Source organism: Stomoxys calcitrans, chromosome 5 (assembly GCF_963082655.1).
Source record: "Stomoxys calcitrans chromosome 5, idStoCalc2.1, whole genome shotgun sequence".
Taxonomy (NCBI): Eukaryota; Metazoa; Arthropoda; class Insecta; order Diptera; family Muscidae; genus Stomoxys; species Stomoxys calcitrans.
The window spans coordinates 97,726,445-97,749,254 of record NC_081556.1 but is presented as its reverse complement, the minus strand read 5'-3'; the positions used below and the strand labels follow the sequence as shown (position 1 = coordinate 97,749,254).

Below are 22,810 nucleotides of genomic sequence, written 5' to 3'. Positions count from 1 at the left end.
CATGCTGTAGCCGAGATAGGCAAAAAGATTTGGCAGCCCGAACAATTTGTCGAAAGGCGGCCAGACAAGCTAGGGCCTTGAAATTTTGCACACGATCTCGTTAACACCTCAGCTCTAACCGTTTCAAATTTCAAATAGAAATTTGTATCCGTTCTCACACGGCATATTTTTTACTAGTTTTTCGATTTTCTCCAACTGTGCGTTTTTCGTTGGAGAGTTTTCCGGGAGATGTAGTTTCAGTGTCTCCTCACTAGACTTTGTCCATACATTCTCTGACTTCTGAATTTTTTCCACCGTAATAGGATATGAGGATAGCATCTTCCTTAGTCTAGAGACCTCCGCTATATCCTCCACGGAGCTGCAAAATTCCATCCAGGATAAATATGAATAAATTCTGAGCCTTTCTTATCATTGTCATTGTATTGTCATAGCTCAGCCTTATAGCGTTCCAGTCATGAGTTTTTCTTGTGGTTTTCACCCTGTTGAATAGTTTTCTGCAACCCTTCCTTAGACTTCCTTCCTTCAGTGTCTCCTTACTAGACATTGTCCATACATTCTCTGACTTCTGAATTTTTTCCACCGTAATAGGATATGAGGATAGCATCTTCCTTAGTCTAGAGACCTCCGCTATATCCTCCACGGAGCTGCAAAATTCCATCCAGGATAAATATGAATAAATTCTGAGCCTTTCTTATCATTGTCATTGTATTGTCATAGCTCAGCCTTATAGACGTTCCTGTCATGAGTTGCTCCTGTGGTTTTCACCCTATTGAAGAGTTTTCTGCAACCCTTCCTTAGACTTCCTTCCTTCATAATCCAAATAGTTATCTCTACCTGCTCTCACACGGCATATGTTTTACTTCTTTTTTTTTCGATTTTCTCCCATAGTGCGTTTTTCATTGGAGAGTTTCCCGGGAAATGTATGTCAACGAATAGTTCCAATGTTTCCTCACTAGACATTGTCCACACATTCTCTGACTTCTGAATTTTTCCCACCTTAGTAGCTCAGCCTCATAGACGCTCCACAGCTAATAGCTCAGCCTTATAGACGTTCCAGTCGTGGGTTGCTCTTGTGGTTTTCACCCCGTTTGAAGAGGTTTCTGCAAGCCTTCCTAAGACCACCCAGTTCTGGGATCCATCATGGCGGTCGCTATTTGCCCCTTGGTTTGGCTCTAGCTTTGGCTTTTTTGGACATAGCTGGTGTATAGTCCGTTCCGGGTCGGGTCCGGGTCGTAAGCCCGCAGTTCTTGTCCGATTTCTCTCAAATTGGAACAGCGAGTTCAACCAGGGCTCTAGGGTCGGGTCGTAAGCCCGCAGTTCTTGTCCGATTTCTCTCAAATTGGATATTGATGACATTAAGAGCCATGGGCCGATTAAGGGTCTTTAGCCCATAAAAGCCGCAATTGTTGCCCTCTTTTGCCTTATCGAAATAGCTCCTTCGAAAGGATGTGGAAAGGATACATTCGTATTTAAATGGGACAATAGCTACATACATTCATGGTAGTGGGTATCCAAAGTTCGGCACGGCCAAATTTCTACATTATGTGGTACCCTGACTAGTTATAGACCAAACCTATAGGCTATACCTAAGCTATACAAGAAACTGGCGATAAAAGTTAATATGAATTAAGTTTCCATGTTTTTTTTTATTAAGATGCAATTGCAATGAAAGTTTTGTTAGAGAAATTCTGCGTCCTTACAAGAGTTTCTTGTTTTTGTTTAAACAACATTAACTTTTTTTTACTTATTCTATAGTTTATGCATACTAGTCATTAGTCCATTTTACTTATGTCAAAAATCCTTTTCCGGTTTCCTTTTGTTATGTTGGTTGGCTACTGACGTTGCACCACACGATTGGCATCATGACGTATTGTCACATCCACAATGCTCATATTAGGTGTAAGGAAATTCACCAATTGATCAGCACCTTGACGTGGCAAACGATCAAATGGGAAACCCATAGGACGACGATCAGGATATTTACGATCGCGCACCCCACAATAGGAGGAGGCATCACTGCAGCTGCCCACCAGATCTTGATCAACCTACAATGTATGTGCAAGAGAAGTTTTTCAAGAAACAAAAAAGATTTTAATCTACCTTAACCGTTAGCTTACCCGATCATCCTCATAATTGGAAACCATTACGAATAGCTGACAACGCAAACCATCCCCTGGCAAACCTTTGGGGATCAACATGTGTTGAGGCCAACCACAGCCACAGAAATTGTATTCCGATTCTTCAGGTGTATTTTCAGCAGGGCGTTCTTTCAAATTGCGGAAGGTGCGCTCAAAGGGTATGGTGACACTGGATTCAGTGGAACGACGTCGTATGGTATTTTGACCAGGATTAACTGAAATTAAGGCAAAAAAATAGATTAAAAGAGTTATACGTAAGCTCCAGAACACCCTCATTTACAAGCTCCAGAACTACCACCACTTACATGTTGCCACAAATCTGTCCAATTCTACCATCATCAAGCGTTGATCTCTCAGCTTCATTGGTTGACCGCGTTCATCATTTGTGGGCCCCAAAAAGATGCGTACCGTTCCAAATCGTTGCGCACCGCTTGCATTTTTCACATTGATTGTATAGGTGAAGGGAGTATGCTGCAAATGAGTGAAGCGAGCGAAAACATTCCCTCTGGGCACAAAGTCCATGCCACGTGACAAATCCAAATCTGACTGCTGCCAAAAAGTTGTGAACACATTGGGCGTACCACCATCACTGGTCACCTGTAAGCCTTCAACAGTAATACCCTTGTATTCCAATTTGGACAAGCCATACGGTTGCAAGCGCCTCTTGTGCTCATGGAAAATGTCATCAATATGGCCATGCCATCTATAGAAGACAGGATCACGCATAGCTGTGGTGGTATCACCCATAACACCAAAATTCTCTAAATGACGATGATCTGGATCATGAGCATACGAGATTAAGGTGTGACCCATGTTATGAAAATCACCATAGAGGCTACGATTTGGTGAAAGAATTGATGATTCCATCATATTGCCCAAAATGTTTATGCCATCAGTTTCGGTCAACTGCAGGCGATTTCCGCTTTCCTGCAAGATAAGTAAACAAGTGAGAGCGTGCTAAATTCGGCCTGGCGGAATCTTATATAGCCTCCACCATGGATCGTATTTGTCGAGTTCTTTTCCCGGTATCTCTTTTTTAGGCCAACAATGGATTAAAGAACATAATTGGTTATTGGAGCTATATCAAGTGATGGTCCCATTCGGACCATAATCGAATTAAATGTTGGAGACCATAGTAGAAGTCATTGTATCAAACTTCAGCCATTCGAATAAGGATTGCGTCCTTTAGGAGTTCGAGTAGTAAAATTGAGAGATTGGTCAATATGGGAGTTGTATCAGGCTAAAGACCGATTGGGACCATATTTAACACGTATGCTGAAGGTAATGGGAGAAGCCATTGGGCAGCCAAATCGTATAATATTTGCGCCCTCTAGAGGCTCAAGAAGTCAAGATCCCAGATCGCCGGGGATGTTCCCTATGAATGCAGTGCATCGCGTTGGCGAAAAGAAATTAGGAATTGGAGAGGTGGAAAAGGATGTTTAGAAATTTGTCTTGAATCCATGGATGTCAAAGTTGGTGGGAAAAACATTAGCCGGAAGTCGTTTCCACATACAAACGGTTCGGGCGAAATGAGAATTCTCTCTATAATGCATTGTGCGGTCCGCTGGCCAATCAATGACAAACGGGTGTGAGTTCCTGGAATGTCTAGTATCCCTGACAAACATCCTCACAGCAGCAATAAGAAGACAAATATGAGGCAAACATGAAAGTACCGATAGTTATGGATCGATTTAAACCATATTTGACACAGTTGTTGTACAACACGACATGCAAAATTTCAACTAAATCCGATAAGAATTGCGCCCTCTGGTGACTAAAGAAGTCAACATCCAAGATCGGTTTATATGGCAACTATATCAGGTTATTGGCCGATTCGAACCATATTTGGCACAGTTGTTTGAAATCACAACAAAACGGGCCATGCAAAGTTTCAGCCAAATTGGATGGAATTCGCGTCCTCTAGTGGATCAAGATGTCAAGAGTCAAGATCGGTTTATATGGCAGCTATATCAGATTATGGACCGATTTGAACCATACTAAGCATAGTAGTTGGAAGTCATAGCGTCATGCAAAATTTCCGCCAAATCGGATATGAATTGCGCCCTCTAGAGGCTCAAGAAGTCAAGATCCAAGATCGGTTTTTATGGCAGCTACATCAAAACATGGACTGATATAGCGACATCTATTTATTTATAAAGCAGCTATATCAGATTATGGACCGATTTGAACCATACTTAGCGCAGTAAATGGAAGTCATAGCTAAACACGTCATGCAAATTTTCAGACAAATCGGATAAGAATTGCGCCCTATAGAAGCTCAAGAAGTCAAGACCCCTGATCGGTTTATATGACAGCTGTATCAGGTTATGGGCCGATTTCAACCATACCTATCACAGTTGTACCAAAACACAGCATGCAAAATTTCCGCCAAATCGGATAAGAATTGCGCCCTTTAGAGGCTCAAGAAGTCAAGACCCAAGATCGGTTTATATGACAGCTGTATCAGGCTATGGACCGATTTCAACCATACCCAGCACAGTTGTTGAAAATTGTAGCAAAACACCTCATGCAATATTTCAGCCAAATCGGATAAGAATTGCGCCATATAGGGTCTCAAGAAGTAAAACAGGGAAATCGGTTGATATGAGAGCTACATTAGTTTATGGAATAATTCAGACCATATTTGGCTGGTATGTTCAAAGTTATAGGAGAAGTCGTTGTACAAAGTTTCAGCCAAATGGGATAATAATTGCCCCCTCCAGAGGCCCGAGAAATATAATCGGGAGATCGGTATATATGAGAGCTTAAAAACGTTATGAACCGATTTAGACCTTACTTGGCAGTTGTTGGTAGTCATAACAAAGCACCTCATACAAACTTTCAGCCAAATCGGATAAGAATTAAGCCCAAGAAGTCAAGATCCGAGATTGGTTTATATGGCAGCTATATCAAAACATGGACCGATATGGGCCATTTACAATCCCAACCGATCTACAGTAATGGGAAGTATTTGTGCACACTTTCAAGCGTTTAGCTTTTTACCTTCGGAAGGTAGCGTTCTTCGACAGCCAGACAGACAGATGGAGAAACGGACGAATAGACAAACGGACGGATGGACAGACGCACGGATGGACGAATGGACGGACATGGCTTATATTTCGACGTGTTACAGATGGAATAACGAAATTAGTATACCCCCATCCTATAGCAGATGGTATGAAAAGGTGTGCAGAATTTGGGTCATATATTTGTATACCCACCACCGAAGGATGGGGGTATACAATTTTGTCATTTTGTTATTCCATTTGCAACACATCCGTCCGACTCTCCGTCAGTCTGTTGAAATCACGCTACAGTCTTAACAATAGAGATATTGTGCTGAAACTTTGCACAGATTCTCCTTTTGTCCATCAGCAGGTTAAGTTCGAAGATGAGCTATATTGGACTATACCTTGATATAGCCCCCATATAGACCGATCCGCTGATTTAGGGTCATAGACCCATAAAAGTCACATTTATTATCTGATTTTGCTGAAATTTGGGACAGTTAGTTGTGTCTGGCCACCCGACATCCTTCTTCAATTTGACTCAGATCGGTTCAGATTTGGATATAGCTGCCATATGGACCGATCTCTCGATTTAAGGTTTTGGGCCCTTAAAAGGCGAATTTATTGTCCGATGTCGCTAAAATTTGGGACAGTGAGTAAAGTTAGGTCCCTTAACATCTTTTTGCAATATGGCACAGATCGGTCCAGATTTGGATATAGCTGCCATTTAGACCGATCTCTTGCTTTATGGTCTAGGGCCCATAAAAGGCGCTTTTTGTCCGATTTCGCCGAAATTTGGGGCAATAAGTTGTGTTAGGTCCTTCAACATTCTTCTTCAATTTGGCTCAGATCGATCCAGATTTGAATATATATGTCATATAGACCGATCTCTCGATATAAGATTTTGGGCCCATAAAAGACGCTTTTATTGTCCGATTTCGCCGAAATTTGGGACAGTGAGTTGCGTTAGGCTCTTCAACCACTTTCTGCAATTTGGTCGAGATTTGTCCAGATTTAAATACAGCTGCCATATAGGTCGATCTCTTGATTTAAAGTTTTGGGCCCATAAAAGGTGCATTTATTGTCCGATTTCGCCGAAATTTCGGACAGCAAGTTGTGTTAGGCCCTTCGACAGCCCTCTTGAAGTCTTGGTTCCATAAAAGTCACATTTATAATCCTATTTCGCCGAAATTTGACACAGTGACTTATGTTAGGCTTTTCGACATCCGTGTCGTATATGGGTTAGATCGGTCTATATTTGGATATGGCTTCCAAACAGACCAATATTTTGTTCTACAAAATTGAACAATGACTTGTACTTATTAGACCACTCAATATCCGTGTCGAATTTGGTCCAAATTGGACCATATTCCGATAAAGCTGCTATGGGGGCATAAATTATGCATTTTCACCGAATTATGATGAAAGGTGGTTTACATATATATACCCAAGGTGGTGGGTATCCAAAGTTCGGCCCGGCCGATCTTAACTTGTTTTTACTTGTTATTCGTTAAGACTCTAGCATGGTCTCGATGTATGGCTAGAAGGCGGACAGACATTCTTAACGAACTTTAGCTTCGTTTAAACTAAACAGACGTTTAAGAATATATCCTGATGCGGAGAACATAATGCATCCTCTACCTAAAATACTATCGCAACAGATCTTCTTCATACTTACATCGACAGCATAACCCATGTTGATTGCTTCCAATATCTTGTCGTGCCATCTCTGCAAATCATTTATATCCACTGTGATTTGATCCGTTTCACGATTCAGGTCACTCAGTTTGGTGTTGGCAAAACGTGGTGGCCACGCCCTACTGGCCACTATTGAATCCATTTTGGGAAAATATGCCTCACCAATGGGTTCACGATAATTATTGAAACGTGATACACGTGGCAAACTCTTACTAAATCGTTCCATATTGTAGCGGGCAATAATCTGCTGGTGCATATAGTAAAACAATTCGCCCCGACGATCCTTATCCACTATGGATCTATCGCCTGCCTCAAAAGGATACACCAAGTGCCAATGCCAATGGTGCAGATTGATGCCCACGTCTTCACGGAAATACCATAGACGATGTTCGGGTTCCAAATCGGAGGCCGTATAATCTTTGGGGACAATAATGGGCATGCGCGAGCCTTCTGGCACAACAGTAACCTCCTCGCGTGCCTTGCGAAATACCTTCGAATCCACATATTTCTCTGGGAAATTTTGGGCAAAAGAAGGCAAATCCATACCCTTGGTATCACGACGATGTAGCAATGCCACCGATAAGGCATAGTTGAAGAGGAATGGATTGACCCGATCCCGGGCATAAACTGCAACACTCAGCAGATCGTCTATGCTGCGCATGCCTACGAAAATGTCTATCAAACGGCCTGCGATTTGTCGATGGCGTGGCACAAACAAGGAGAATTGTTCATCGCGTGGCAAGGACATGGGTATACGCAAGTCGGGCAGTGAAATATCTTTCACTGGAACACGGCGTTCTGCCGTATCGCTGAAACGTGTCTGAACCTCACTGCCTATGGGACGATAGCGTTCAGTGAGATACTTATCGGGCACATCGAATACCGTGGCTGTTTTGCCTTTCTCCATAAATACCGGCTCAGTTGGACGATCGAACAAAAGCAGGAGATTATTTTTCTTATCCTCTGCCATTTTAAGTTGTATGTTTTTCTAGGTCAAATTGCACCAAAATTTTTAATTGCACTACATTGCTCAGTGCTATGGTGTGACCGTATTTATACCCTTTTCTGGACACCTATTGTAACAAAGTAACTATTTGAAATCAAAAATTTGCGGTTTGTTTGTGATTAGCAAAAGTGCATTTATTTATGAAATAATTAAATTGCATATGGTGAGTTAAGAATGTGCCAAACATTACATTGTAATGCAAACATTATGATAAGGCTAATTATTGTTCTTTTGACGCCTCTGTTGAATGAACCCTAGAAGTTGAATTTTAAAAAAATATTTCAAATGTCAATAAGTTATTATATTACGCCAAAACTGCCAAATCAAATTTTCTATTAGGTAAGATTAGATTGAAAAGAGAATGCGGATATTAATCCTTCCCATGCACATACACCTAAGCCAGTAATCGGCTTGTTGTGCGCTCCAAATACTAAAAAGTAACCTCGAGCGCCAAATATGTCCTTGGCATATTTGTCGATTTCAAAGGCGCGTTTGATTACCTTTCATGGCGTAGTGTACTCACGAGATTAGGCGAAATAGGTTGTCGGGAACTTTTTCTCTGGCTTAGTTACTTCTGTGATAGAAGTGCTTGCATGGTTGCTGCTAGCGATACGGTTTGGAAGGATATTCAGCGTGACTGCCCTCAGGGGTCTATCTGTGCCCCATATATATAGAACCTTATGATGGATCCTCTGCTGGGACATCTCGCTGGGTCCTTCAAAATCAGTGCATAGGCGGATGACCTGCTCATCCTGGTTGAAGGAGATTCCGTACTAGCTCTGGAATCTCGCGGTGAGCTTGCCCTGGGCATTGTGCGCGAATGGAGCGATCGTGTTGGTGTTGACGTCGTGGAGGACAAAACCGTGACAAAGTTGCTTAAGGGCATCTTGTCGCGGAATCGTCCACCCACGATTCGATCTGGTGGAGCTAGGACCGGGAACGTAGCGCTCGTTAAATATCTGGGAGTGACTGTTTCAGAGAGAATGGGGTTTCTGCTCCATGTGGAAAGGGTAAAGAAAAAGATGACTGGAGTAGCCGGAATGGTTAAGCGTGTTCTGAGAAGTGATTGGGGTATAAGTCATCGCGCTGTTAGGCCCATATATGGTGGACTATTTGTTGCTTGCGCAACTTATGTAGCGCCTGTATGACACGAAATTGCTGCGACAGTCTTAGGGCAAAAGAAGATGCTCTCTTGTCTGGCTTGCTTGCCTGTGTGTAGGACTGTTTCGACAGATGCACTACAGGTATTGCTTGGCTTGCCTCCGCTTGATTTAATCGTGAGTAACATGGCCGCTCTGTATAGTGTGAAAAAGGGAATTACATTAGGATTGGCTCGCTGCTCCTGAGCTGGCAGATGGGGATGTTAGGCGGCTCAAAGCACTCCTTTTGGAGCGTCTTGATGATAGGTGGAAAACTAGATGGACGAACAGTGACAATGGTCGGGTGACTTATGAATTTATTCGCGACGCGACGTTCGTACGAGACCGCCTAAGTCTGGGCTTCATACTGACGGGACATGGTTCCTATAATGCATTTTTTCATCAGAGGAACTTGTTCGTGACTGATCTGTGCGACTGTGGGAGTCCTGAGGACTGGAGGCATGTACTGACGGAATACCCGTTCTATGCAGACATTAGAGATTTAGGCGCGATGGTGATTAGCAAGGGGGGGGGGGGGGGGGGGGGATTTCAGTAGGGCCCTTAAAGACAAGACGTCTGTTGCAAGGCTGTCCACCCCGGAAAGTATTTCTTAGGAGACGGGCAAGACTTAGTGGAAGCATGAATACACGCTAGTTACCCATTACGAGGTGTTGCTGTACTGGCGCGACTGAGTGATTTGGTGCTGCGCATGACATGGCCTGGCAACTGCCTTGCCCATATTGATGCTGCGGCGTTTGCCCATTGTTGGTTCCCTAGGCTGTTGTGGTTATATTCGGTCACCCGTGAGGGTGGCCGTATTGATTGTGTGTTCCATGTTAGAGCGGATATGTGTGGCATAGCTCGTGAGGGCTGCCTTGTCCTGTTTGTATATATTGTCCTGATGTATGTTGTTTTACGAGCATACTTTCTTATGTTGGCTTTAGGTCGGCTTATGGTGATTCCTTTTTTCCAGCTGACCATTCCGGAACTATTTGGGGTTCAACTGGTAGTATTTTTAGGCTACGAATTCTGACCGAAGACTTTAATCTGGTACCACGGTGTGATGAGCCCCTGAAACTCGGTCCCAGCCTAGCAATGGTAAGGCCCCAGTGTGAATCAACGTGGTGGCTGTGGTTTCTAGCCAAATCGCGGGTGGAGCATAAGCTCGGCGTGGAGTTGCGTTTTCAACCGGGCGCCGTGATCCATAAATCCTGACCCTCCTAACCAAGGAGGTGAATAAGTCCAAATACGTGGGATCAAATTGGTACTTAAGTGTGAATTACCACATGTGGGGGTAGACGCATTGTATTCACGCTTGGACCTCGCAAGTTTGGGCCATGATGGCATGCATCTGCGTTAAACACGACATTCGTGTGCGTTGTTCGCTTATTAGACGATTATAGACCATACTGTAGATGTTTGACAGTGGAACAAAATACGAAACATGCGTGAGCTGTTTAATAGCTAAAAAATCACCCTTTACGCTCAGTCTTAAATTGGCATATAAGAATTTTACTGAAAATTTAAATTTTCCCATGAAGGAACTGGTTTAAGCTCAATGATAACAGTCCTCCTTTTTGTAGCCGAGTCCGAACGGCGTGCCATAGTGCAACACCTCTTCGGAGAGAAGTTTTTACATGGCATAGTTCCTCACAAATGTTGCCAGCATTAAGAGGGGAAAACCACCGCTGAAAATGTTTCCTGATAGTCTCGCCAGGAGCCGAACCCAGACGCTCAGCCTCATAGGCGGACATGCTAACCTCTACGCTATGGTGGCCTGTTCTTGACGGCCTTGTTCAATATTTCATCTAAATTATAGGTGAGGGCTTCAATTCGGAATATACATGATACGGAGGTTAAAAGTCATAACGGAACCGATTTTTACGGATTCGGTATATACTTGCCCCGAATTTTTAAAGTCCTTTGGACAGTCATTTACCAATTTTGTGCAAAGTTAGATTGGTATTGGCCCTTCAGGGTCTCAAGCAATCAATTGCAACGATTTGGTCTATCGCATCCCAACCGATCTACATAAAGTCTTTGCACAAAATTACAAAGGTAAAGTAATTTTGACATTATTTCTCTACAAACGTCGAACTTTTGCAGGTATTTCTATTAAGTTATTAGCCACAGAGTAGAGGCTTGAATTCAACTGCCAATGAAACCCATTTTTACCGATATTCTTATTTTTTACTAATTTTGAGTTTCTGAGGTGGTAAAGTCTGCATTTATGGCATCCCAAATTTTTGCCTCTAACAGGTTTTAAGAAATGTTTGGCTAGTCATTGATTTATGCTTACCTGAAAACACAAAAGCCAAAAAAAAGAAAAAACAATCGCATTCTCATAGTAGGCTCTCCCTTCATGCATTCATTTGGCGTGCAAAATGAAATTGCTCCCCAAGGTGTGTTAAAATTTAAGGATGTTTGCTTAAGACATTTTTTTGGTACACATCTTTACCACCATCATCATTATCCTCATCAACTCTAGAACTGCTGCAGGAATGAATGAAGGGAAATGCGTTAATTGCTATCTCGAGAAGGTAAAATTTTACAAGTGTCGTGAATTTCCTTGTTTTGTTGCAGCTTTACAGTGCCAGTTAAACTTTTTGTTTGACTTTGGCAAAAGCCCTCGGCGTGTGTCCTTGTGGAGACCGCAGTAAATTGTAGGCATTTCATGCAAATACAAAATATGGTCCTTTTGCACACTTTGTGGTTGTAGTAGTGGTTGTAAACAGGACCACAGACACTTTTAGGTGCGCGTCTGCGGACTGCGGCTGAAGTGCAATTGCCATTCTTGGGCACTGCAGTTCTAGCACCGTTCTTAATGTAAAATTTGTTTTGTGGGGAGAGGAGTTAGGGCAGTAGCATTCAATCTATGTTGGAGTGTGTTTGTGTGATGTTGTCCTTCGCTTCATTGCAAGTAATTTGAATTTTTCTCATATTTGCACAGACGACTCATTGTGGCGGCTCACTTTGCTAACAATTCTCGTTTTCTTTTCTTTTCTTCTCTTATTTTGGTTTACCTTAACAGCACGGATACTGCGGAATCCTGGAAATTTGCAAATTCTGATGTCATTCCGGCTACAGGCATTATGGTCTTTGGTAAGTACAAGGTTATCATCGCCTTGAGATGTGGCAGTACGGCATGCCATAGATTTGGGTCTTTTCATCAAACCATAAAACAGTATAATTGGGCATTTATGGCATTTGCCAGCATCGCCTTAATGAAGATGAAATGGAAACGTGGTGTTGGCCGGAGGTAAATGGTCTTAGCAAAGGCTGCCAAAAATCGAAAGCTTAATTAATTTTTATCAACGAAATTGGCATCGGATGTCAAGTGGTTGAAGATTGCATTGATTCATATTTGATGTAATTAATAACTGCTATTCGTTATTTAGAAACAAGTAAGGACGGGCTAAGGCCGGACAAAGACGACATTTTGAAACGCTTTCACGAAAATCCGTACATATAGTGGATGTCTTATTGGAAATCTCTATGCAAAAGATCGGTTGATAAATGCGCTTGAGGCTAAAGGCTCCTAAAATTGAAATCAATAAAAACATACATATATAGGATCTATATCATAATCTGATATAGAGGCCACCGTAGCGCAGATGTCAGCATGTCCGTCTATGACGCTGAACGCCTGTGTTCGAATCCTGGCGAGACTATCAGAAAAAATTTTCAACGGTGGTTTTCCCCTCCTAATGCTGGCAACATTTGTGAGGTACTATGCCATGTACAACTTCTCTCGAATGAGGTGTCGCACAACGGCACGCCGTTCGGACTCGGCTATAAAAAGGAGGCCCCTTGTTATTGAGCTTAAAACTTGAATCGGACTGCACTCATAGATATGTGAGAAGTTTGCCCCTGTTCCTTAGTGAAATGTTCATGGGCAAAATTTGCATTTGCATATCTTAATCTGAGCCGATTGATATGAAATTTTCTTATTATCTGAAGAGACATAAATTTGAGGATAAGTTAACAAATCACCAAAATATTGCATTATTGGTCATTACTTGACAGTGAGCGAACCTTTTTTAAAGCCATCAGGATTTATTCTGAGCCATTCTCAGCTCGATCTTTTATGCTCATAGCTCAGCCTTTTCGACGTCCCAAACGTGTGCTGCCCTTGTGGCTTTAGTTTTATTGAAGAGATTTCTGCAACCTCTGCTTAGACCAGCCAGTTCTGGGATCAGCTACCAGCGACCGCAAGTTTGAACCTTGGTATAGCTCTAGGACCAACGTCATCCGTTTGACCATTATGTGTCTATTTCCTCCTTAGTTTCCACTTGCTTTTCGCGGCTAGATAGTGCAGAATATGTGCCGAAATATATCCCAAACCGCCTATGCTGTACTTTCGCCAAGGCTGAACCTAATATAACGATGATCAGAGAAGCTGTGGTCATCCAACACTTACCAGCTGGAGCTCATCCTAACAAGATCCTTTCCATCTTGTCCTAATAAGTTTCCTTACGCATCCAGAGGCAGTGGAGAAAGCAGTAGAAACACTGGACACTTGCGGTGTGGACGATTCCTTCTTACTCACTAGCTGCTGCTGTCAAAATACCTTTTGTGTTCGGTCCTTCCCCGCTGGCGCACACCTTGAACCTAATCCAACCGGATGACTCTCCCACACAGGACTTGGTGGGTCCCGTTTCAACGCCTTCCCCTCATGTTTTAATCGTAGCAGGGGAATTTTGAGTCTTTTGTAATTCGTCAGACTTAAGAGATGGGGTTGTATAGACCTTCAACTATGTAATATGATAAGATGTTATATATATGCATTGTATGTAAGAAACTTTAGTGAAACTAGGTAGACTAGCTTTTTATACCCACCACCATCGGATGGGGGTATACTAATCTAGTCATTCCGTTTAAAACATCTTGACATATTGATTTAGGACCCCATAAAGTCCCCATATATATTCTTGATCGTCTCAAAATTCGAACTAGCCATGTCCGTCCGTCTGTCGAAATCACGATAGCTGTCCAACGCGAATTTTCGAAATTTTGCACAGATACTTTATGTTGATGTAGGTCGTTGGGGATTGCAGCAGAAACCACGGTGGTGAGTTCACAAGATTCGGCCGGTCATCTTTCTATTTTTTTGTTTGAAAAATATAATAGCAAGTCAGTTTATCGACAAAGTTTTACAGCCTCAACTTGTTGAATCCGTAGAATACAACTGCTTCATACTAGTTGAGGTCTGCGATATAGCCGGAGTTTAGTACGAATACTCCATGTCTCCGATCACCGTAAGTCTCATCCAATCTACCAATCTTCCAGTCGGTGGTTGAAAGATTTGGATTACATTCCCTTAGTCTTCCAAATATCGGTTCGGGATCTGAGGAAATCCTTGGTATTCAAGCATGCGCTATTGTCGAGAAGGAATATCTTCCTTCTTGACTAAATCTAGTGCTGCACCTGGCCAGATCTCACCAATATTTTTTAGCGCACAACGATACATTTCAATTGAGCGTTGATTCTCGAAGGCATTTAGCCTGTATCGGCCCCGATACCAGCATGCATCGTCACAATCTGGAGGAGACCCAGGAAATTCCGCAAGGACATCGGAGTGTACTGATGACAGTCCATTGATTATCCCACTCCAACCACTGTTGCGTTAGCCTCGTCTTCTGGTTCCGCCAAGAGTTCATTCTCACAACATTCGTTTGATCGTGTCATGATAAGCTTCCGTACGCATCCAGGGGCAGGTGAGAAAGCTGTGGAGCCACTCTTCCTCAGAACACTGGACACTTGACGTGTGGACGATTCCTCCTTAGATGCTTCACTAGCTGCAGCTTTCGAAGTCTCCAAAGTTCCGTACACCTTATACCCAATCCAACCAGATGACTTACGCACACAGGGCTAATCGGTTTTCGTTTCGACACCTTCCCCTTCTGTTTTAATTGTGACAGGAATACAACTCATTCAGACATTATGAGGACTGCGAGATAGCCTGAGTATTGTACGAATACTTTCATGTTTCCGGTCGCCATCAGCCTCATCCGATCTACCAATCATCCAGACTGTGGTTGAAATTTTGGAATTATAGTCCCTTAGGTTAAGTTAGGTTCTGTTTAATTTCAGTCTGCCATCAGACTCACTTAGACGTTTTCGTCCATTATGATACCACAGGAACAGAAGAAGGAAGATGCCTTGTAGTTTCTACCGTTGAACCATCCAGATCGCTTTGAAAAGCCCCGTAACTTGTGAAAGTTCACTTCCGCTAAATCAGACAGGTTCTCAAAAGAATTAAGACCTAAAGTGAATCTCCTTCTAACTGCTAATGCGGGACACACACACAGAAGGTGTTCTCACAGCTTCTGCAAAAGTCGTTGGTGGCAACCTTCAGTCTGTCAGCATGTTTTCCGATTAGACAGTGACCTGTCATGACGGACACAATGATTGAGACGCCTGTTCTAGCCAATGACAGCGAAGCAGTAGACCTCTTCAAGTCTAGATGAGGCCACATAGTTTTACAACGCTCACAGCCCCCTCTTTGTGACAATCTATCATTCGTTCCCCTTCGGGCTTGGTCCTGAAAACTCAGCTTATATGTCGCTAGAGTCATACTTACAGATTCCAGTGTCCCTGGAGTGTGTAAGGTAGTTCCTAATCTCGAAAGCTCGTCTGCTTCAGTACCTTAGTCTGCCAATTATGGATTCAGGATCTGTGGGAAACCTTGGTCTCTAGTGTATGCTATTGGCCGAGAAGGAATATTGTCCTTCCAGTGCTGCGTCTGACCAGATTTCGCCAATCGTTTAATGGACCCAACAACTCAATCCAATTGAACGTTGGTCTTCGAAAACAATTAATTTGTATCGTCCCCAATACCAGCCTGCATCATCACAAACAGTAGGGGACCCAGGTAATCCCGCAAGGACATCGGAGTATACAAATGACAGATCATTGACTATCCCACCTCATTTGTTCCTAGGTATGCGGCCTTATAACCGTCCCCAAGCTGTCCTTAGCGACATTAGCAAAGGTTCCTGAACCCATATTACTGTTGTTCGCCTTGGTTCTTTTGGGAATGGGATACCCTCCAGGTGATCGCATCAACTTCTGGGGGGTCGGCAAAGCACCCCCTCACCAAACTGTCCTCAGCGACATAAGCAAATGTTCTTGGACCCATATTACTTTTGCTCGCCTAAGTTTTTGGGGATGTGATGCCCTCCACCTGGAGGTTGCTGCTTTCTGCCTGTTTGCTGTGCCGTTTCCGAATCTAGAGGAGTAGCTTTTTGGGTAAACTGTAGCCTTAAGGATATTTCGCACCAAGCCTCTCAATAAATCTGAGAGGCATGCGAAGGTAAAATAGGATCGGCTTTCTCTTCAAGACTCGAAGCAGGGGTCTTCGTCAAAAGCCCCGTCAGACCACTTGTTCGTCAGCTAATTGAACCTGGATCAACCGCTCTGCCAATTGAGGTCTCAGTGACAGACAACATGCTACGGCCTATGGAAAACATGCTACGGCCTATGACAACATGCTACGGCCTATGACAACATTCTGCGGCCTATGAAAACATGCTACGGCCTATGACAACATGCTTCGTACCACCACCGCAGCGGTTGTGTCTTTGGTGTCCATTCTAAGTCTAATTTTCTAAAAATAACTACCACAAACAAAACGTCCGCTTAACTCAACGGTTCAAACAAGAATGGTGGTGCAAGGTATTATTACAAATGTGCATATTTTCCTATGAATATTCCATTAAGGAACAGGGTATATTCCTCTCATATCAAAGAGTGAAGTCCTATTTATGTTTTGTATCAATGATATGGGTCCTCCTGTTTTATGCCGAGTCCAAACAGCGTGGCGCTTAGCGACATCACTTATTAGAGTGTAGTCCTATTCAAGTTGTAGCTCAATAACATGGACCTGCCGGGATTTGAACCCATGCGTTTGGCGTCATATGCGAATATGCTAACCTCTGCGCCACGGCGGCCTCCACCGCCCCTAGAAGCTTACATTTTTGCCTGATTTGATACAAATTTGGTACGTATACTACACTCTTCCCCCTGAAATAGGTTCATTTGCGAAAATTGTTTGCAGAATCCATGGTGGTGGGTTCTTAAGATAAGGCGTTACCAGTGTTTAGTCTATACGGCACAGACAAACCCATACTTGTAGAAGAAGACATCGCCCAATCCTATATATAAAAAGCAATTTGTGTTTGTTTGTAGGTTTGTTTGTTTGTATGTTTGTGTGTTCCTTATAGACTCAGAAACGGCTGAACCGATTTTCTTGAAATTTTCACAGATGGTATATATTGACCCCGTGGTGAAAATAGGGTACTACATTCTTTGATATCTGAAGGAAGGCGGATCCTCCCCCTTACCCTAATTTTCAGAAACACCAGATCTCGGAGATGGGTGGTGTGATTTAAGCGAAATTTTGAGTGCTCTCATATAGTACCCTAAAAATAAAAATTTGGTATACAAATTTCGGATGGGGTACCTAGGGGGGCCACTCTAAAACCTACGAAACATATATTTACACCAATCACAACAATATGGGACTCAAATGAAAGGTATGTAGGATAAGAAAACGTATCTGATATTCAATTTTCGGACCAAGTGCTAGGGGGACCACCCCAAGCCCCAAAACACCCCTAAATCGCACATATTTACCGACCATGGCAATATGGGACTCAAATGAAAGGTATTTGCGAGTAGAATACGAATCTGATATCCAAATGTGGGACCACGTTTCTGGGGGTCCACCCCTTTCCCAAAACATCCCCTAAACAGGACTTATTTACTGACCATGGGAATATGGGGCTTAAATAAAAGGTATTTGAATGTTGAATACGAAAATGATATCCAAATATGGGACAAAATGTTTGGGGGGCCGCCTCTCACCAAAAACATCCCCCAAAGGCGACAAATTTACAACCCTGGCAATATGGGGCTCAAATGAAAGGCCTTTGGGAGTAAAGCACGAATTTGATATCAATATTCGGGAAAACTGTCTATGGGGCCACCCCACCCCCACAATACCACCCAAATAGTAAGTATTTTCTGACTATTGCAATATGAGGCTCACATAAGAGGGTTTTTAAAGTGGAACACGAATCCGATATATATTTTCTAGGCCAACTCACTGAGTGGCCGCCCATCCCCCAAAACACCCCCCAAGCCGGTCATGTTTGCTGACTATGGAAATATGGGGCTCAAATTAAACGTATGTGGGAGTAAACCTTGTATCTGATATCAACATTAGGGGCAAACTGTCTAGCGGACGTCCCACCACCATAACAACTCCCAAATAGAACGTAGTTGCTCACAAAGACAATTTGGGTCTTAAAGAGAGTGGAACAAAATATTCATAGTTTTTAGGGCCAATACTCCAAACCGGACATATTTGCTGACTTTTGCAATAAGGAGTTTAAATGAGATTAGAAAACGAATTCGATATCCAATTTTGAGGCCAATGGCAATATGAGGTTCAAAAAAATGATATATAGATATATGAGAACAGAGCACGTTGCTGATAAATTTTCGGGGCTTAGTGTTTGGGGGACCACCCCAATCCCAAAAACAACCCTACATCGGGCATATTTACCGACCATGTCAATGTGGAGCTTAAATTAAAGGTATTGGAGGGTAGAGCAAGAATTGATACGCATTTTCGGGACCAATTTTCTGGGGGTTTACCCCTTTCCCAAAATACCCCACAAACAGCAATTTTTTACTGACCATCGCAATGTGGGGCTTAAATAAAGGTATTTGGGAGTAGAATACGAATTTGATATCCAAATGTAGGACCATGTATTTAGGGCATCACCGATTTCCCAAGACACCCCCAAAGGGAGACAATTTTTCGACCATGCCCATATGTGGCTCAAATGAAAGGTATTTGAGATTAGAAAACGAATTTGATAACCAATTTTGGGGCCATGTGTTTGAGGGACGCCTCATCCTATAAACTCCTCTTCAGCCAATGGCAATATGGGGTATTTGAGACAAGAGCACGATGCTGAAATTTTTCAGGCTCAAGTGTCTGGGGGACCACCTTACCGCCGAAAACACCTCTAAATACGGGAAAACATGAGAATATCGGGCTGAAATGAAGTATTTTAAGAATGGAGTACACCTTACATCCAAACTTAAATTCGTAGACCAATAGAGATCATATGGGATTCGGATAAAGACACTTATATTGTTAAACAATTATTTAAGCGATATATTATTTTCGTAGCATGGTATTTTACTAAAGGATCTTTAATTGTCAAAAATAAATATTCCAAGGAAAATTTTGTTCCATATAAAGTAAAAGAAGGCGCAGCGGAGCTGGCCCGGGTCAGCTAATTTACAATAAAATATTTAACAAACAATCCATAACGGTTAGTTTCATAAGCTTGGGAAACTATGTCAAGTCCAAGAGCTTAGTGAAAAATATTTAAATTTTAATGAAGTTATGGAACCAAAAAATGCATGAACTTTCACAGTTCTCTGCAAATTGTATATACGTATATAAATTGTTTAGATTTTTTTTATTTATTGAATCTTCACATGAATATTGCCAACAGCTAGCGACATTGTTTGACTTTGTTTGCCAGTTCAATTAAATAGAATTCTATGTGCATAGCCAGTAGATACCAGTAATTTTATGGTTATATTTTATTGAACGTAAATCCAAATGGATTTTGGTTTTTCAGCCAACACGTACGGAAAACAAACTGTGGTATTGTAATGGAAGGAAAATGAAAATATTTAAACGATGGCTATGATGGAAAATTTTTAAATGAATTTCTGCTTGCTTGCTCGAATCAATCAAATGTTATAGCCAGTGGTCAAAAATTAATTTGGGAGATTGGTTTTTGATGGCAGCTTACTTTTAGATAGATATTTACAATAGTTTTGGAAAACAATTGAATATGAGTTTTGAGAATTTTAATCCTATTTTTTAGAAAGGATAAAAGATAAACATTATTTCTTGGTCGCATAAGCAGTTTACCTGTAAATACAGAATATTTTCTAATCTTCGCCATAGGATGCTAAGGCAAATTTTACAGTTTTGCCCATTAACATTCCATTAAGGAACACGGGAAAACTTCTCACATATCAATGAGCGTTGACCGATTTAAGTTTAAGCTCAATGATAAGGGATCTCCTTTTTATAGCCCCATGTCCAAACGGTGTGCCGCAATGCGACACCTCTTTGGGAAGAAGTTTTTACATGGCGTAGACCTCAAAAATGTCACCAGTATTAGAATCAGGATTAGGCCGAATCACGGCCATAAAGAAGTATTAGTATACCCTTTTTCCCATTTGATCCCAATAAATAAAATACAGTATATATGTAAACCACCTTCCTCACAACCCGGTGAAAAATGCATAATTTATGCCCCCATACCAGGTATATCAAAATATGGTCCGATTTGGACATTGAGGGCATTGAGTGTATAAGTGATAGTCCGATCTGAACCATATACGACACGGATGTCGAAAAGCCTAACATAAGTCACTGTGTCAAATTTCAGCGAAATCGGATTATAAATATGCCTCTTATGGAGCCAAGACTTTAAATCGAGGGATCGGTCCATATGGCAACTATATCCAAATCTGGACCGATCTGGGCCAACTAAAAGAAGGATATCGAAATGCCCAAAACAACTCATTGTCCCAAATTTTGGCAAAATCGGACTATAAATGCGCCTTTTATGGGTCCAAAACCTTAAATCGAGAAATCGGTCAATATGGCAGCTATATCCAAATCTGAACCGATTTGGACCAAATTGAAAAGGGATGTCGAAGGGCCCAAAACAACTCACTGTCCCAAATTTCAGCAAAATCGAACAGTAAATGCACCTTTTATGAGCCCAAAACCTTAAATCGAGAGATCGGTGTATATGGCAGCTATATTCACATCTGAACCGATTTGGACCAAATTGAAAAGAGATGTCGTAGGGCCCAAATTTCGGCAAAATCGGACAATAAATGCGCCTTTAATAGACCCTAAACCTTAAATCGAGAGATCGGTCTATATGGCAGCTATATCCAAATCTGAAGCGATCTGGGACAAATTGAAGAAGAAAGTCCACTGGCCTAACACAGCTCACTGTCCCAAATTTCGGAGAAATCGGACAATAAATGCGACTTTTATGGGCCCAGGGCCTTAAATCGAGAAATCGGTCTATATGTCAGCTATATCCAAATCTGAACCGTTTGGACCAAATTGAAAAGAGATGTCAAAGGGCATTACACAGCTCAATGTCTTAAATTTCGGCAAAATCGGACAATAAATGCGCCTTTTATGAGCCCCAAACCTTGAATCGAGAGATCGGTCTATATGGCAGCTATATCCAAATCTGAACCGATATGGGCCAAATTGAAAAGGGATGTCGAGTAGCATAACACAGTGCAATGTCCTAAATTTCGGCGAAATCGAACAATAAATGCGCCTTTTATGGGCCCCAAACCTTAAATCAAGAAATCGGTCTATATGGCAGCTATATCCAAATCTGAACCGATATGGGCCAAATTGAAAAGGGATGTCAAAGGGCATTACACAGCGCAATGTCCTAAATTTCGGCGAAATCGAACAATAAATGCGCCTTTTTTGGGCTCCAAACCTTAAATCGAGAAATCGGTCTATATGGCAGCTATATCCAAATCTGAACCGATATGGGCCAAATTGAAAAGGGATGTCGAAAGGCATAACACAGCGCAATATCCTAAATTTCGGCGAAATCGAACAATAAATGCGCATTTTATGGGCCCCAAACCTTAAATCGAGAAATCGATCTATATGTCAGCTATATCCAAATCTGAACCAATTTGGACCAAATTGAAAAGAGATGTCGAAGGGCTCAAAAAAACTCACTCTCCCAAATGTCGTCAAAATCGGACAATAAATGCGTCTTTTATGGGCCCCAAACCTTGAATCGAGAGATCGGTCTATATGGCAGCTATATCCAAATCTGAACCCATATGGGCCAAATTGAAAAGGGATGTCAAAGGGCATTACACAGCTCAATGTCCTGAATTTCGGCGAAATCGAACAATAAATGCGACTTTAATGGGCCCAAAACCTTAAATCGAGAGATCGGTCTATATGGCAGATATGTCCAAATCTGAACCGATCTGGGCCAAATTGAAAAGGAATGTCGCAAGGCCCAATACACTTACTGTCCCAAATTTCGGCGAAATCGAACAATAAATGCGCCTTTTGTGGGCCCCAAACCTTAAATCGAGAGATCGGTGTGTATGGCAGCTATATCCAAATCTGAACCGATCTGGGCCAACTAAAAGAAGGATATCGAAAGGCCCAAAACAACTCACTGTCCCAAATTTTGGCAAAATCGGACAATAAATGCGCCTTTTATGGACCCAAAACCTTAAATCGAGAGATCAATCTATATGGCAGCTATAACTAAATCTGAACCGATCGGTGCCAAATTGAAGAAAAAAGTCGACTGGCCTAACACAACTCACAGTCGACTGACCTAACACAACTCACTGTCTCAAATTTCAGTAAAATCGGATAATGAATGTGGCTTTTATGGGCCTAAGACCCTAAATCGGCGAATCGGTCTATGTAGGGGCTATATGAAGATATAGTCCATCTTCGAACTTAACCTGCTTATGAACAGAAAAAGAATCTGTGCAAAGTTTCAGCTCAATATATCTATTTTTAAAGACTGTAGCGTCATTTCAACATACAGACGGACGGACAGAGGTACGGACATGGCTAGATTGTCTTAGATTTTTACTACGATCAAGAAATGTGTCTTTAATGGGCCAAAGACCCTTAGTCGGCGGATTGGTCTATACAGGGGCTATATAAAGATATAGTCCGATATAGCCCAT

General features: G+C 42.1%; 2 protein-coding genes across 3 annotated transcripts in view; one reads left to right on the top strand and one right to left on the bottom strand.

Moving 5' to 3' along the window:
* Nucleotides 1-22,810, top strand: part of LOC106092981 (putative sodium-coupled neutral amino acid transporter 11) — a 208,889-nt gene that overhangs the window by 165,101 nt on the left and 20,978 nt on the right. For both annotated transcript variants that reach the window (XM_059370593.1, XM_059370592.1), the window contains one exon: nt 12,021-12,091. In XM_059370593.1, the coding sequence (XP_059226576.1) occupies nt 12,021-12,091 (71 nt within the window). The remainder of the gene's footprint in view (nt 1-12,020; nt 12,092-22,810) is intronic.
* LOC106092982 (phenoloxidase 2-like) lies at nt 1,617-7,861 on the bottom strand. Its single transcript, XM_013259943.2, has 4 exons — nt 6,825-7,861; nt 2,444-3,065; nt 2,118-2,353; nt 1,617-2,045 (listed from the first exon to the last, which is right to left on the bottom strand). Exons 1-4 carry the CDS (start codon nt 7,812-7,814, stop codon nt 1,833-1,835), a joined length of 2,061 nt encoding a protein of 686 aa, XP_013115397.2. The 5' UTR covers nt 7,815-7,861; the 3' UTR covers nt 1,617-1,832.

Bases quoted from the DNA above. Each gene is read 5' to 3' on its own strand.
- LOC106092982 (XM_013259943.2), bottom strand. From the start codon at position 7,814: ATGGCAGAGGATAAGAAAAATAATCTCCTGCTTTTGTTCGATCGTCCA. The intron at 3,066-6,824 runs GTAAGTATGAAG...CTTATCTTGCAG, and splicing joins ACATGGGTTATGCTGTCGAT to GAAAGCGGAAATCGCCTGCA. The intron at 2,354-2,443 runs GTAAGTGGTGGT...CCTTAATTTCAG, and splicing joins GGACAGATTTGTGGCAACAT to TTAATCCTGGTCAAAATACC.